Source organism: Eurosta solidaginis, chromosome 5 (assembly GCF_040869045.1).
Source record: "Eurosta solidaginis isolate ZX-2024a chromosome 5, ASM4086904v1, whole genome shotgun sequence".
Taxonomy (NCBI): domain Eukaryota; kingdom Metazoa; phylum Arthropoda; class Insecta; order Diptera; family Tephritidae; genus Eurosta; species Eurosta solidaginis.
In genome coordinates, this window is record NC_090323.1 from 167,116,795 (window position 1) to 167,134,696 (window position 17,902).

Genomic DNA, 17,902 nt, shown 5'->3' on the forward strand with positions numbered 1-17,902 from the left:
TTTTTTTCTCTTTTGTGATTTCGCGTGCTACATGGCAAAATGCTTATATCCGTTACGTTGAATGCAACGTCATGCAACCTGAAGGCAATTTTTGGGCCATAGACTTCGCCTCATATATTGGATATAAAAATGTGTACAGTACATGCATATACTTGCGAGCAACAAAATAGCAGGAGCAAGTATTATCAAATTCTGTCGAATTGTCAAATACCTTAAATTAAATTCTTTTTATTATCGAAATTTTGGAAAAAATCATTTATGAGAAAGCTTGAGAATTTTTTTAATTTTGTTTAGAGCTTTCAAAATATGTTTGATAATGTCCCATATTCTCTGTAACACAAGTCGGAAGAAATTCAAGCAATCTTACTGTCGGGGAATATGTTGGTGGGAAGGAGCAAGTACTGACTGTAGCTACGAACTCATCTCATTCTATAATCAGTGATGATGATTTAGTCATTTGCATGGGGCAATTCGCGTACCGTCACGGGCGAGTACAATCAAGTCCAGGAAGAAGTGATATAAATGAAGTTGTAATTGGGAAGCACAAGGATCTACAAAATTTTGTAGTGGCAGAGGTTGCAAGTGAAGTCGTATTGGGAGTGAACTTGTTGTTGTTGTTGTTGTAGGAGTGATTCGTCCCATCTAATTGGTACGACTAGGTTGATTTACTTGGAAAGGCTGGTAGCGTTTGGATGGAGTTATTCGTCTGAATGGCACGATCAGACTTAGGTGGAACAGTGTGACGAATATTAACAATTCCGTCGCGAAACTATGACGATATTAAATTAATGATGCAAAACCGCGATCACAATGTAATCAGATGAGGGAACATACAGGTACGTACACATGTTCACAACAGCTTAGAGCGTAAACTACATTACTCACACATATACACTGCAACCAAGAGCACAGACGACTTTTTACACACATGTACATAGCAAAGGAACGAATATGATATTATATAAACTAGAGATATGCGTGCAAGCATATACCCAAATCAATTGCAAGATACGGAAACGGGAATAAATTAGCAAGCAGGTGTTATCAAAAAGTTTGCTGGGAGAAATATTGAAACTAAGAGTATAAAAGTAGGGTAACTTAAGGAAAAGTAATCAAATAGCACATTGTAAATGAAGTATTCTTATTCTGGGTATCCTCTAAGTCGCTTTACCAACAGGAGCTCTAACCCCGGAAGCTCTACAAACATGATATGCTAAAGTTATGCGAAAGTTTGGTGTTTTGAATGGACTATAATTTCGTCTACTGTGCAGCTTTATTTATTTAAGACGAACGGACTAACGCTCTTATATATAGATCCCAGGAGCGACTGGTTATTTATCGCGGCACTACAAAAATTACATGGCAGATGAAAAATTTTCTTGTAATTGAAAAACCTTATTTCTAAAATTTTGATGTTGCTTGCCCGTCATTCAAGGTTGAATTTACTCGATGGGTTCACCTCGTCATTCTTCATGCAGCCAGCTGTGGTGTAAGTTTTTTTTTTAGTCGACGAAAATATCGCTTTGTACAATAACCCGCAACATTTTCGTTCATTAATGATAAATGAACCTTAGCGAGCCAAATAATTTTGACAGCCTACTTATCTTCACTTACGCCCAGAAAGATCGCTCTACCTTGAATGAGGTAGTATTCAGCCAGCTAACTCGAGGTCGATCTAGTATACAGGAAGAGTCAACAAGTAACCAGCGGAACTTCGAACTCACTACAGCCATTGACATTCGATTCATTTGTTCCCATGCGGGCTGAAATATATGTATTTCCTATTTCATGTGACAGTAGCCTGGGGCGCCACCTTTGGTGGGGACAGCAGTGCTTTTGTGAAAAAGTGAATAAAAGTTAGTATAGGCTGCCACTTTTGAGACTACCGAATCAGTTCTTCGAAGCCTTACAGTGCAGGTGGCTCATAGATCTCACCATCATGCTTTTAAACCCTTATCCCAAAAAAATGCCACAAGCGTAATACCCGTATAATATCAACTGCTGAGTGAAATATCACTCTATCTCTGCGGCTATTTCGCAAATATATTTTCTCAGAAAACGTTTGAAAATCGCTCTAAATTAAAAACAAACGCCCTAGCTCAAAATTTTTTTTCAAAAATACTTTCATTACATTTTAGCGGTGCGGATTCATGAAAAAATATTATTTCACCAGACTGTGAGATAGAACGATTTGGCAAACAAATTTTGAAAACTGTTCTTGAGTTTGAAGATCTTGGAACTTCCAGCTAAGTTGGTAAGGCACTCCACTCAGTAGTCGATACAGACTGCTTATGCCTAAAAATACTTTTGAATATTTTGATGTTTAGCCTTAGTCCCTCAACAAAATTGGAGATTTGAAGAAAAGTTTTGAACGTTGTTTTTAAAAGTTTGTTCTATTTTATTTAAAGAAATATTTTTGTAGCTCTCATTGAATCGAAGGGAAATTCTTGCTGATATTTCACAAAGGCAGAGATATCAGCAAAATATCTATCTGTCGAACATTCAATATCTCAAATATATTTTAATTCAAATCGCTTGAGCTATAAATTGCTTCTCAATATCTGATTAATCTAGCGACTATAGAAAGCACAATTATTTGGAGTATTACTGCGCTCTTATTAAAGACTTCTAGGCAATAAAGCTTCACAGCCGTCTACTTCACTATTTCAACCATTCCTAAAGGACATTCGGCATGCACAATAGATTACACACCCAAAGAGATTTAAAGTGAAGCAATGAAAATTTTACTTGAAAAATTTACTTTGATATGCCAGCACTAAAACTGCCAAGTATGTGAATGTAAAATGAATGCAAATTGCTGCTCCAAATACATATCTACTATGAACAGCTAGTGCAAGTTTGGGTTTTGCATCACCCGCATACGATATGAATACGCGCTGAATTGAGTTTGTGGGCTAAAAACGAAGGAGAATGGTGTGAACTTAGCTGCTTTCGCTAAATTTCCTCACATAAATGCACTCAAATACGTGTACATGTATGTGTATGTACTTAGATTTGTATACTTGCTTGCTTTGTTATTTAGCAGGAGGACTTATGCACATGCAATCATCGGTTAATGCATACACTACAATCACACAAACATCTAAAGGCAAGTGATTGAATTTATTGTTTGTGTTGTTATCGTTGCTGTTGTTTCATTACAAATTTGTACGCGTTGTATTTAGTTTACACTTGAGTGTTTCAAGTGCACCTGAAGTGATTAATTCGCATAAATTAATTAAGTTAATTAGTGAACAATGCAAAATGAAGCGAGTAAATAAATTTAATCTATTACACATTATCGTATAATTTGTTTGTGCAACTTAAATTACGGGGATCACTAAGCTGAGGATATCAGTAATAAAATTAAGCGTGAGAAAGAACCGATGATTAGAATAGGTGATTCCAAAAATGGCCCTGAAGTTAACCCGAAATTATGGCAAATTGTCCTGAAATCGCCGCGAAACAATTACAAAATGTTACCTAAAATAATCGCGAAATTATCCTGTAACAGTGCTCAAATGGCTCCGAAATAGTCTTGAAATGATCAAGAAGAGATCCCGAAATGTTGTCTTAATTTATGCCGAAGTGACCCTGGTATTTTTCCAAAGCGGTTCCGAAATAGTCTCAAAATGATTCCGAAAATAATACAGAGCGATCATAAAATGATTCTGTTACTCTCTCGTAATGTTTTCGAGCTAGATTCAAAATGACCCTGCAATGGTCACAAAATTAAATCTTAAATAATCTTGCAGTATTCCTCAAGCCGTACAAAATTTGTTCAAAAACTACACCGAAATTTTTTCGAAACTATTTTTAAACTGTTCACGAAACAATCCCGAAATAGTCTTAAAATGGTTCAGGAGTACACGATACTATTCCTAATTTTCCCACTTTCGCTATTCCTTTATCTTTGTCCAACTCAATCTCTTCTCCTTATTCTCTTCTTCCTCTCTCGCCTCTATACATCCACCGCTTTCTCCGTGTATTTTTCTTGGTTCAACTCTATCCCTTCTCTGGCTCTCTTCCTCCTTCACTCGTTTTCAACTTTTTTTTTATTCTTTTATCCGAATTTCTAATAACTACCTACCTGACTTCCCTACAAAAACAACAACCTCCATTTTGGCCATGCGAATGGCAAGAGCGATCTTGTAGTCTGCGTTAGCTAAATTGTAGTTGTAGTATAAGTTGCCAGTCCATGACGGCCTTTATGCCGCTTTTATACAGCTTAATGCAAGCCAACTATTCCTCTCTATGGAAGTAGCCAAATGGGCGCCCGGAGTCTTTCGGAACCTCTGCTTCAAGTATAAACTTAATCTGGAGGGTGTTAGCCTTACCGCTAGTTTGCGTTGCATACCTTGACCAGTGCGATTGATCGATCATCGCATTTGATGACCTGCCGCGCTTCCCAAGACTCTATGTTATTTGTGACTTTTCTGACAGTATTTTGCCCCATGTTGCATTGTCATCGATTACTGAACTATGATAAAATTTCGAATACACGATTAACAGATTTTGTACTGAAATTTGCGAACATACGTGAAAAAGACTAAATAAAAAGGAGATAATAAGATAATGAAGTCATTATTAAGAAAATCAACCACAAACATACTTATAAACACGAAAAAATAACTACCAAATACAATTTTGATAATAGCTTTAACAACATCAACAACATCTGTAAACATTAAAGCTTTAATTACTTAAATTATTGACCTTTCCCAACTTTTCTTGTTCAGGGAGTTAATAACTGATCTATACAAAACGTTCGAATTGAAAAACTCTGTAAAACTATTTTCCTTGTCTTTCGTTCATTGCACACAGTTATAGATTTCAAAGGACGCTGATAAAACTGTTCAATGTGTGTACTACACTTACGCTTCAATAGCTGCTTTTTAAGGTGTCAAGTCTTCATTTCATGTCAATTTCTTTTTATCAAACTGTAACTTGCAATTACAAGTTTTTGACGATTTTTTATTCTGAATCTTTGATCGCTGTAGCAAACCTGTTGTTGAAAGCAGTTGCTTTTTTCATAAAGACTGTTCTTATGCGCATTTACAAACACCCACCTCTACACATCCTGCATATATCCGTTTTGAGTCGATGCTAAAACTATAGAAAAACACTATAACGAACAGATTCACTAGCAAAACGTTTACTCTTCAAAGTAGCAACTAAATTGACGTTAGGCAACAGCAAAAACGACACCAGTTTATATGCAAATGTTTTGCCTGTGTGTTGTTGTTGTCTTTTTATTTTATTTTTTTTTAATTTTTTTATAATGAAAGTGGGGGCGTAGAGTTTCGTAAAAACAAAAGCATTAACAACCCTTACAAAGGCGAGTGTATAAACACTTTTCAAGCGATTGCCTCCGATTTGCTTTGTTGCCACTTCAAAGTGCAGCTGCTTTTGTTGTTGTTGCGGGCAATTTTTTCTTTTATTTATTTTCAAATTCGCTACCACAATTCCTTTCATCATGCAAAGTTGTAGTATCCTGCCGTATTTGCTTACAGCAATATTGTCTTCTTGGCTTCTTTTATGCCGCTACGCTTACGTTTTTCTTGTCTCTTGTATTTTCTATGGACTTCTTACATACTTTTGGCAGTGTATGAGAAACGCTATTGCTTTCAAAGCTTTTGTTTTGTAATAGCTATCTATTTTTTTCTTTGTCTTTTTTTTAAGTTATAGTTATATTGTTCTTTTACTAATTTTTCTTTCTCATGTTAGTAATTTAGTTCCACAATCAAAGTGCCCCGAAACAAAACAATAAAAATGATAGACTATATATTACAACTTACACTATTCTACTATTGTAATGGCCAACAACACGCAATAGCAAATTGCTCTCCAAAACGAAGGTAATTTGAGTTTCCTGTCTTCCATTTGTGTGTGCCCATACGATTTACCTGTTATTTTCTACATCACAATATGAGCTTTAACCCTTTTGTTTGAATTCATTGCATCGTGACGTGCACCTGGGCTTATACTTAATCTAAAGTGATATGTTTATTAGTTATATTGGTAAAATCCTTTCCATTAGCTACTCATTATTTGGTAAGCAACTATCGAGGAAATTTTTCTAAACAGTGTAGGTAAAAAGGGATATTTTAGTTAAGCTTTTCGATGTAATAGCTGCTTAATTTCGTTGCAATTTATGTAGTGATAAATTAAGTAAGATTAATGGAAGACATGGAGGGCTAGGCATTCTTTTATCGTGATATAAAATAACTATTATCTACTGATGGGCAAAGCTCATGCAGTGACTTATAAATCGTATGAAAAAGGTCCTACGGATAGTGTCATATATTTTAATAGAACTTTACTCGATATCAAAAAAAAAAAAAAAATCGATATATACATTAGGGTGGGTCGATTTGTATGGACAAAGATTAGCCGATATCGCGCCATCGATTTTTCGATAGGATTTGGGCTAAGGAAAAAAAGTTCCACGACGTATACCCAAAAAAATAATTTTCGAGCCTGCGAAGTTTCATTTTAACAATTCTTCTAAACCTCCACAAAAGAAATTTTTTTTTTCAAAAAACTGCATTTACCATCGTCTTTAGCGCATGAATTCATTTGGAACTATGCCAATTGACACAAAAAAAAAATACATAAAAAATGATTTGGAGCCGTGAAAATGAAAAAAAAATGGAAAGAAATCGAAAAAATCGATGAAATTTCGCAGGCTCGAAAATTATTTTATTGGGTATGCGTAGTGGAACTTTTTTTCCTGAGCCCAAATCCTATCGAAAAATCGATGGCGCGATATCGGTTAATAAATCGACACACCCTAATATACACTCATGGATAAAATAATAGGTGTACAAGCTTTGATCCTCTATCATTACAAGATTTTGCATATGAAAACAAAATTTTTGTGTGGTAATATTAATAGCTTTAGTTACTTATATTAAATCTATGAAAATGATTACAATTCATCCATTTACAAGAAAACTGTATCATAATAAAAAATTTCGTTGGTCAAAATAATAGGTGTATGAAACTTTTCTTAGAAATCAAAGAACACCATTGAATTATAATTCGTGTTTGCACTATTTTCTTAATCTCCGATATCTCGTCCATGTTCTGTAGAACTTTGCCTCATCTATTGGGCATGGCTTAAAATAATTTTTGGCATGTTTCCAAGGGAGTAATATCCCATCCAAATCGTTCGTCTTCTACTAAATTAAATTGCTTGTAGTGTCACTTATCGTACCCGTCCTGCTATATTTGGCAGAAGCATGGACCATGACAACAGCAGATGAAACAGCTTTGGGAGTGTTCGAGAGGAAAGTTCTTCGAAAGGTTTAAGGACCTCTACGCGTTGGCGATGCACAGTGGCGCCTTTTGAGTTTTTTCTTTGCAAAAATCATAACTTTTGAACCAATGAAGATATTTTAAAAATTAAAAATGCAAATGAAAGCTAATTATTTGAAATTTTATTGTGTGAAAGCTCAGAATGTCACAGATACAGGGTGCTTCAAAAGTCAAAAATTTTTAGAAAAATGCAAAAGCAAAGTGTTTTTAGTAAAAAATAAAAAAAATAAAATGACGTTTTTAAGCATTAAATAAGATAAACTAATGATTTTGATAAGAGAGCGTGGCGCTGCATACTTATGATAAAGAGTTGTATCTAAGTAGTCACGTAATCAATAACTACCAAAATCGATAGACGTATTGTTTTTTTGTTCTTATAAAACTCAAATGTCCGTTTTTTGGTGCCACAATAACAAGGTGCTTCAAAATTCATCCTAAAATTTTACATGTTTTTTTTTTAATTTACAAGCCAAATATGTATTTTATTAATAACTAAAAGTTATTGAAAGTGGTTCAATGAAATTTTATTTGAGATAAAGATTAAACAGCCAACGAATTTTGGAAAAAGAGAGTGGCACTGCCCATTTATGCTAAAATGTTTGATCTTAGTAACCGCTTTACCAATTTGTACCAAACTCGATAGACGTATTGATTTCTATAAAAAGTTAATACTCGTTTGAAGGTGAAATGCTAAGCATTAAAATAAATTTGATAAACTTTAGAGAATTGCAATAACAAAAAGTATATATTTATAAATTACTAAATTAATTCTTTTTTTTTTTTTTTTGAAATAAAAAATTAACTATTATTTTTGTTTTTATCGGCCTATTGATAAATAATTCAAGGAACCTTGAATAAAAAATTAACTTGTACATAAAATAAAGTAACAAAATTGATTAGTAAATCTCTTTTTCATTGTTGTGATAAGAAGTGAGAATCTTATTTTATCTTAACATAGTCATCGTCACTGGAACCATTTCTGTGCTATACGCATATGTAAGATCTTTTTGTGTTCTTACATACCTTATAGATGATATGACTGGATCAGAAGAGATTGCTAACATGTTGAAAAGGTCTTCGTTTTGTTTAACTCGTGATACTTTGCAGGTGTTAATACATCTATATCTTTTGTAGTCCTTATTCTTAGATTCTTGAGCTTCTTCAGACAATTCTCCTAATGGTAAGCACTGGTACTCTATTAAATCTTTTCCATGTGCTAAAATTTTATGTACCGTTGTGTAAGTTTCTTCTCAGGATACTTTTGATGCAGCAACTCTGTAGTTTTAGATGCTTATTCTCCAAATTTGGGTCCACTAACTGGTTCATGGCAGTTTAAAATATTTAAATTACTCCCAATCTTTTGACAATATCTCTATCAACTCCTGTTATGCGAGCAGTCACTTCATCGTTTTCAAAAAATCTCCTTGAGGAGTTACCATCATTTGTATTTCAGTATCCATACTTTGGACAATCAACTCTAAGGCCAATCTCTTTATAGAATGCATCCTGAATTATTTTTTTTCTCCTGTTTTGTTTCTCCTTACATGCTGTATTTTCGACGAAAACTTTTCCTTGTTGTGGTAGTGTATAAGCCAGTTTCAAAACAAATTCCATACATCTTATCCTAGCATGCAAAGGAGATATTCCATACTCAAAATTTAGTTCGTCGGTTATTGAATCAAATTGGACATTTCATTGTAGATGTCGTATTTGTTATTAAGTTCAAAACTTTTCCATCGACCATTGTTAGAAGAAAATCATGCTTTATTGTAATGGCATTCCCCTCTTCAATTTCAATTATTGTTGGTTCTAATTTGGCAATTTGATTTTTTATATCACTCACTGTAGCTTTTATGAGTTCAGAAGACTCCTTCTCGTATTGAAATAATATCGGGTGGCACAATATAGTTGATGACGGACGTGGATTTTTCCAATATTCTGAAGCTTCATCTTTTAGTCGTAATGGAACAATAGAAGCCATAAACATATTACTATCTGTAATTATTTCATCGTCCATTTTCTTTCTATCATAATGTATTGTAAACAAATTTTTTCTTTGGGGCCTTCCTTTTCTTTAATGCTTGTTTCACTCGCTAATTCTTTCATAATAGCCTCAACGAAGTCCCGTCTTGACTTTGTAGATTTAAACACCGCAAATATTTTCGAGTTTTCTAGATACATATTAGAATTGGCTTCGAGTGTATCTGACTAAATATTAAACTGTGAACTATATTTAAAAATACTTTCACTTTACTATTTTTATTTAGACCAATTTGAAACTATATGGTTTGCTGGGTAGAGCTTTTATGGTCGTTTTAATAAGTGTACTTTGTTGTTTTTGTATTCTTTGACGCGTTTCGACGCTTACTGCGTCATCATCAGAAAGCTGTTTTTATTTGAAAATATATCAAATATATAAACATTAACTACTTTATCCAACAATAAACATGAAAATGTTATCTTGACAATTGTTACTTACATTGATTGTTTAACTAATTGTAATATCACAGTTTAAAAACACACATACATATTTACATATTATCAAGTAGCACTGATTTGCGCTTGTTTCTTTGCTCTTTGTACAACTGCGGTATAGATGTTGCTTATATTGTTAGCGTCCTCTTTGAAATTCATAACCTGGTGTATTTTTTGTTGTATTCTTAAGCTCTCCAAAGTTAGACGTGTTTTTTCTCTTTTTTCTATGTCTAATATTTGTGCATGGTCAAAATCCGCTGTATGGTTACTCTTTGTAAGGTGCTGTGCGAGAGCCGTTGTCATCTTCTTATTTTTCGCATCTGTTCTGTGTTCATTTAGCCGTATACCCAGTTGTCGTTTTGTTGTGCCTATATAGTATTGATCACATTTTTCACCCACTTTGCCATTACATTTTATTTGATATACTACATTGTTCTGTTGCTCTTTTCCAACGGATCCTTTGTTTTTGTAAAAATATTTCTTAGAGTGAAGTTTGGCTTGTGTGCATAGTTCACATTTTTAATTTGCATTATTTTATGCAGATTTTGGTTGTCCGTTAAACCCGGGATAAATGTTACTCCGATGTATTTTTGGTGAATTTCATCGGATTTTTGTGTTTCCTTTTTATCTTCGCGAATTTTATTTGTTACATTTTCTATTAATTTGTCAATAAGCTTGTGTGGATAGCTGTTGTTGTACAACATTTTTTTAATCTTTTGTTTGTTTTCTGGCATAAACTCGTGGTCAGTGAGTAATATTGATTTTCTAATTAGGTTCTTCGCTGTGTTTAACTTTTGTTTCCACGGATGGTTCGAATGGTAATTAATTATTCTCCCCGATGCAATGGTTTTCGTGTACCATTTCGTTGTACATTTTCTATTTTTATGGATTACTTTTAGGTCTAGGAAGGCTATTTCATTTTCTTGTTCTATTTCCATTGTGAATTTTATTTTAGTATGCTGTGCGTTCAATATTTTCAAGATGTCTTCCGCGTCCTTTTTCTTTATGATTGCGAATATATCATCTACATACTTTTTTATGTATCTGATATATATGTCATTGGTTTTAACTTCAGCTATGCTGTCGTCAAGTATTTTGTCAAGAACTATGTCAGCTATGGTTGGCGATAGGGGATTGCCCATGGGCATGCCGTACATTTGCTGATAAAAATTCGAGTTGTACATAAAATAATTATTTTCTCTTAGACAAAACTCGAGTATAGTCTGGAAACGTTTCTTTGAAATTTTTGTGTGTTTTCCAACTCTGGCCACTTTTTCATTATTGTTTGTATTGCTAAATGTATTGGGATGTTCGTAAATAATGAAACTACATCAAAAGATATTAGAATTTCGTCATCTTCTATATGGATATTTTTGAGATTTTCTTTTAATTGAAATGAGTTCTTTATATTATATTCTTCAGATATTATATTCTTCAGTACAACTCCAATATGCTTAGATAAGTTATAGCATGGTACTTTTGTCGACGATACAATTGGCCTTAAGGGCATGTTTTTCTTATGTATTTTTGGAAGACCGTATATTCTAGGAGCGATGGCTGCAACACTAGATAATTGAAATTTCTGTTTTAGCTCGATTTCGTTTTGCTTAAACATTTCATTTATAATTAGGTTGTTCTTTCTCATAAGCTGTTGTGTGGGATCCTTCTGTATCTTTTTGTATACATTACGGTCATCTAACAATTTTTTCATTTTTTCCTCATAAATATTTTTGTACATCAAGACTGTCTTGTTTCCTTTGTCAGCCTGAGTTAAAACTATCTCATCTTTGTACTTAGATATGAACTCTTTTGTGTTCTCAAAAGTTTTTAGCAAAAGTTTATCTTTTGCGTTATTGTTGCGCCTACTCTGGTAATTATTTATCTTCATTGCGATGTGGCTTCTTACACTGTCCTTAGTTCTGTCATCTTCGATTTTTTGTACTCCTTGTTCCAGTTCCGCGATAACTTGCAATGGTGAGAAATTTTTGTTTGAAACCGGTAGTGAGAATTTGTAGCCTAGCGAAAGTATCCAACGATATTCTTGCGGTATTTCGATTTTCGTAGTATTAATGAACCAGTCTTCATTGAATCGGATCCCAAACTTTTGAATGTTGCTAAATATTTGCCTTTGAAGCTTTTTTTGATGAGTTTTTTCCATGTCAGTGCCGATGTGTTTTATAAATTGATCTCGTGTCTCTACGATATTACTGTAATCTTCTTCTCCGAGTACCGCTATTAGCGTGTCTTTTATGCGTTTCAAATCTTTTTCTATTATTTTTATGGTTACATTTGTTTCTTTTATTTCCAATTTTAAAATTTTTTGTAGAAAACATTCCTCTATTTTATCAAATTGGCGACGTGTAGTGTCAAGTTGGAAACAATGTAGTAATGCCTTTGTTTTGCCGCGTAGGTGTGGTGGTGTAATTCCATAGTTTTTACACTTCAGCAAAAATTTCAGTTTCCCCTTTTGTTTAACTATTTTTTTCGAGTTTTTGTTAAATTGCTTGATTGTATACTGTGTTTCCTCATTGTATTTTAGTTTTATGTGTCGAAAAAACTGTTTCATTGTTATGTTTATTGTTGGTTAGGTATTAATAGTATTTCGGATTTGCTCACCGATTATATACTTTTACTATTTTTATTTAGACCAATTTGAAACTATATGGTTTGCTGGGTAGAGCTTTTATGGTCGTTTTAATAAGTGTACTTTGTTGTTTTTGTATTCTTTGACGCGTTTCGACGCTTACTGCGTCATCATCAGAAAGCTGTTTTTATTTGAAAATATATCAAATATATAAACATTAACTACTTTATCCAACAATAAACATGAAAATGTTATCTTGACAATTGTTACTTACATTGATTGTTTAACTAATTGTAATATCACAGTTTAAAAACACACATACATATTTACATATTATCAAGTAGCACTGATTTGCGCTTGTTTCTTTGCTCTTTGTACAACTGCGGTATAGATGTTGCTTATATTGTTAGCGTCCTCTTTGAAATTCATAACCTGGTGTATTTTTTGTTGTATTCTTAAGCTCTCCAAAGTTAGACGTGTTTTTTCTCTTTTTTCTATGTCTAATATTTGTGCATGGTCAAAATCCGCTGTATGGTTACTCTTTGTAAGGTGCTGTGCGAGAGCCGTTGTCATCTTCTTATTTTTCGCATCTGTTCTGTGTTCATTTAGCCGTATACCCAGTTGTCGTTTTGTTTTGCCTATATAGTATTGATCACATTTTTCACCCACTTTGCCATTACATTTTATTTGATATACTACATTGTTCTGTTGCTCTTTTTCCACCGGATCCTTTGTTTTTGTAAAAATATTTCTTAGAGTGAAGTTTGGCTTGTGTGCATAGTTCACATTTTTAATTTGCATTATTTTATGCAGATTTTGGTTGTCCGTTAAACCCGGGATAAATGTTACTCCGATGTATTTTTGGTGAATTTCATCGGATTTTTGTGTTTCCTTTTTATCTTCGCGAATTTTATTTGTTACATTTTCTATTAATTTGTCAATAAGCTTGTGTGGATAGCTGTTGTTGTACAACATTTTTTTAATCTTTTGTTTGTTTTCTGGCATAAACTCGTGGTCAGTGAGTAATATTGATTTTCTAATTAGGTTCTTCGCTGTGTTTAACTTTTGTTTCCACGGATGGTTCGAATGGTAATTAATTATTCTCCCCGATGCAATGGTTTTCGTGTACCATTTCGTTGTACATTTTCTATTTTTATGGATTACTTTTAGGTCTAGGGAGGCTATTTCATTTTCTTGATCTATTTCCATTGTGAATTTTATTTTAGTATGCTGTGCGTTCAATATTTTCAAGATGTCTTCCGCGTCCTTTTTCTTTATGATTGCGAATATATCATCTACATACTTTTTTATGTATCTGATATATATGTCATTGGTTTTAAGTTCAGCTATGCTGTCGTCAAGTATTTTGTCAAGAACTATGTCAGCTATGGTTGGCGATAGGGGATTGCCCATGGGCATGCCGTACATTTGCTGATAAAAATTCGAGTTGTACATAAAATAATTATTTTCTCTTAGACAAAACTCGAGTATAGTCTGGAAACGTTTCTTTGAAATTTTTGTGTGTTTTTCCAACTCTGGCCACTTTTTCATTATTGTTTGTATTGCTAAATGTATTGGGATGTTCGTAAATAATGAAACTACATCAAAAGATATTAGAATTTCGTCATCTTCTATATGGATATTTTTGAGATTTTCTTTTAATTGAAATGAGTTCTTTATATTATATTCTTCAGATATTATATTCTTCAGTACAACTCCAATATGCTTAGATAAGTTATAGCATGGTACTTTTGTCGACGATACAATTGGCCTTAAGGGCATGTTTTTCTTATGTATTTTTGGAAGACCGTATATTCTAGGAGCGATGGCTGCAACACTAGATAATTGAAATTTCTGTTTTAGCTCGATTTCGTTTTGCTTAAACATTTCATTTATAATTAGGTTGTTCTTTCTCATAAGCTGTTGTGTGGGATCCTTCTGTATCTTTTTGTATACATTACGGTCATCTAACAATTTTTTCATTTTTTCCTCATAAATATTTTTGTACATCAAGACTGTCTTGTTTCCTTTGTCAGCCTGAGTTAAAACTATCTCATCTTTGTACTTAGATATGAACTCTTTTGTGTTCTCAAAAGTTTTTAGCAAAAGTTTATCTTTTGCGTTATTGTTGCGCCTACTCTGGTAATTATTTATCTTCATTGCGATGTGGCTTCTTACACTGTCCTTAGTTCTGTCATCTTCGATTTTTTGTACTCCTTGTTCCAGTTCCGCGATAACTTGCAATGGTGAGAAATTTTTGTTTGAAACCGGTAGTGAGAATTTGTAGCCTAGCGAAAGTATCCAACGATATTCTTGCGGTATTTCGATTTTCGTAGTATTAATGAACCAGTCTTCATTGAATCGGATCCCAAACTTTTGAATGTTGCTAAATATTTGCCTTTGAAGCTTTTTTTGATGAGTTTTTTCCATGTCAGTGCCGATGTGTTTTATAAATTGATCTCGTGTCTCTACGATATTACTGTAATCTTCTTCTCCGAGTACCGCTATTAGCGTGTCTTTTATGCGTTTCAAATCTTTTTCTATTATTTTTATGGTTACATTTGTTTCTTTTATTTCCAATTTTAAAATTTTTTGTAGAAAACATTCCTCTATTTTATCAAATTGGCGACGTGTAGTGTCAAGTTGGAAACAATGTAGTAATGCCTTTGTTTTGCCGCGTAGGTGTGGTGGTGTAATTCCATAGTTTTTACACTTCAGCAAAAATTTCAGTTTCCCCTTTTGTTTAACTATTTTTTTCGAGTTTTTGTTAAATTGCTTGATTGTATACTGTGTTTCCTCATTGTATTTTAGTTTTATGTGTCGAAAAAACTGTTTCATTGTTATGTTTATTGTTGGTTAGGTATTAATAGTATTTCGGATTTGCTCACCGATTATATACTTTTACTATTTTTATTTAGACCAATTTGAAACTATATGGTTTGCTGGGTAGAGCTTTTATGGTCGTTTTAATAAGTGTACTTTGTTGTTTTTGTATTCTTTGACGCGTTTCGACGCTTACTGCGTCATCATCAGAAAGCTGTTTTTATTTGAAAATATATCAAATATATAAACATTAACTACTTTATCCAACAATAAACATGAAAATGTTATCTTGACAATTGTTACTTACATTGATTGTTTAACTAATTGTAATATCACAGTTTAAAAACACACATACATATTTACATATTATCAAGTAGCACTGATTTGCGCTTGTTTCTTTGCTCTTTGTACAACTGCGGTATAGATGTTGCTTATATTGTTAGCGTCCTCTTTGAAATTCATAACCTGGTGTATTTTTTGTTGTATTCTTAAGCTCTCCAAAGTTAGACGTGTTTTTTCTCTTTTTTCTATGTCTAATATTTGTGCATGGTCAAAATCCGCTGTATGGTTACTCTTTGTAAGGTGCTGTGCGAGAGCCGTTGTCATCTTCTTATTTTTCGCATCTGTTCTGTGTTCATTTAGCCGTATACCCAGTTGTCGTTTTGTTGTGCCTATATAGTATTGATCACATTTTTCACCCACTTTGCCATTACATTTTATTTGATATACTACATTGTCTTGTTGCTCTTTTTCCACCGGATCCTTTGTTTTTGTAAAAATATTTCTTAGAGTGAAGTTTGGCTTGTGTGCATAGTTCACATTTTTAATTTGCATTATTTTATGCAGATTTTGGTTGTCCGTTAAACCCGGGATAAATGTTACTCCGATGTATTTTTGGTGAATTTCATCGGATTTTTGTGTTTCCTTTTTATCTTCGCGAATTTTATTTGTTACATTTTCTATTAATTTGTCAATAAGCTTGTGTGGATAGCTGTTGTTGTACAACATTTTTTTAATCTTTTGTTTGTTTTCTGGCATAAACTCGTGGTCAGTGAGTAATATTGATTTTCTAATTAGGTTCTTCGCTGTGTTTAACTTTTGTTTCCACGGATGGTTCGAATGGTAATTAATTATTCTCCCCGATGCAATGGTTTTCGTGTACCATTTCGTTGTACATTTTCTATTTTTATGGATTACTTTTAGGTCTAGGAAGGCTATTTCATTTTCTTGTTCTATTTCCATTGTGAATTTTATTTTAGTATGCTGTGCGTTCAATATTTTCAAGATGTCTTCCGCGTCCTTTTTCTTTATGATTGCGAATATATCATCTACATACTTTTTTATGTATCTGATATATATGTCATTGGTTTTAAGTTCAGCTATGCTGTCGTCAAGTATTTTGTCAAGAACTATGTCAGCTATGGTTGGCGATAGGGGATTGCCCATGGGCATGCCGTACATTTGCTGATAAAAATTCGAGTTGTACATAAAATAATTATTTTCTCTTAGACAAAACTCGAGTATAGTCTGGAAACGTTTCTTTGAAATTTTTGTGTGTTTTTCCAACTCTGGCCACTTTTTCATTATTGTTTGTATTGCTAAATGTATTGGGATGTTCGTAAATAATGAAACTACATCAAAAGATATTAGAATTTCGTCATCTTCTATATGGATATTTTTGAGATTTTCTTTTAATTGAAATGAGTTCTTTATATTATATTCTTCAGATATTATATTCTTCAGTACAACTCCAATATGCTTAGATAAGTTATAGCATGGTACTTTTGTCGACGATACAATTGGCCTTAAGGGCATGTTTTTCTTATGTATTTTTGGAAGACCGTATATTCTAGGAGCGATGGCTGCAACACTTGATAATTGAAATTTCTGTTTTAGCTCGATTTCGTTTTGCTTAAACATTTCATTTATAATTAGGTTGTTCTTTCTCATAAGCTGTTGTGTGGGATCCTTCTGTATCTTTTTGTATACATTACGGTCATCTAACAATTTTTTCATTTTTTCCTCATAAATATTTTTGTACATCAAGACTGTCTTGTTTCCTTTGTCAGCCTGAGTTAAAACTATCTCATCTTTGTACTTAGATATTAACTCTTTTGTGTTCTCAAAAGTTTTTAGCAAAAGTTTATCTTTTGCGTTATTGTTGCGCCTACTCTGGTAATTATTTATCTTCATTGCGATGTGGCTTCTTACACTGTCCTTAGTTCTGTCATCTTCGATTTTTTGTACTCCTTGTTCCAGTTCCGCGATAACTTGCAATGGTGAGAAATTTTTGTTTGAAACCGGTAGTGAGAATTTGTAGCCTAGCGAAAGTATCCAACGATATTCTTGCGGTATTTCGATTTTCGTAGTATTAATGAACCAGTCTTCATTGAATCGGATCCCAAACTTTTGAATGTTGCTAAATATTTGCCTTTGAAGCTTTTTTTGATGAGTTTTTTCCATGTCAGTGCCGATGTGTTTTATAAATTGATCTCGTGTCTCTACGATATTACTGTAATCTTCTTCTCCGAGTACCGCTATTAGCGTGTCTTTTATGCGTTTCAAATCTTTTTCTATTATTTTTATGGTTACATTTGTTTCTTTTATTTCCAATTTTAAAATTTTTTGTAGAAAACATTCCTCTATTTTATCAAATTGGCGACGTGTAGTGTCAAGTTGGAAACAATGTAGTAATGCCTT

At 33.1% G+C, this 17,902-nt stretch overlaps 2 protein-coding genes across 19 annotated transcripts in view; one reads left to right on the forward strand and one right to left on the reverse strand.

Annotated features, from left to right (window-relative positions):
* Positions 1 to 17,902, forward strand: part of LOC137233656 (collagen alpha-1(XV) chain-like) — a 1,316,768-nt gene that overhangs the window by 811,123 nt on the left and 487,743 nt on the right. The window lies entirely within an intron of this gene.
* Positions 12,431 to 15,921, reverse strand: LOC137233657 (uncharacterized). 2 transcript variants are annotated; one of them, XM_067756885.1, is made up of 2 exons: positions 12,654 to 15,921; positions 12,431 to 12,560 (listed from the first exon to the last, which is right to left on the reverse strand). In XM_067756885.1, exon 1 carries the CDS (start codon positions 15,215 to 15,217, stop codon positions 12,716 to 12,718), a length of 2,502 nt encoding a protein of 833 aa, XP_067612986.1. In that variant the 5' UTR covers positions 15,218 to 15,921; the 3' UTR covers positions 12,431 to 12,560; positions 12,654 to 12,715. The 2 variants fall into 2 exon arrangements, with proteins under 2 accessions (XP_067612986.1, XP_067612987.1); XM_067756886.1 differs by lacking the exon at positions 12,431 to 12,560 and having other exon boundaries at positions 12,714 to 15,416; positions 15,510 to 15,921.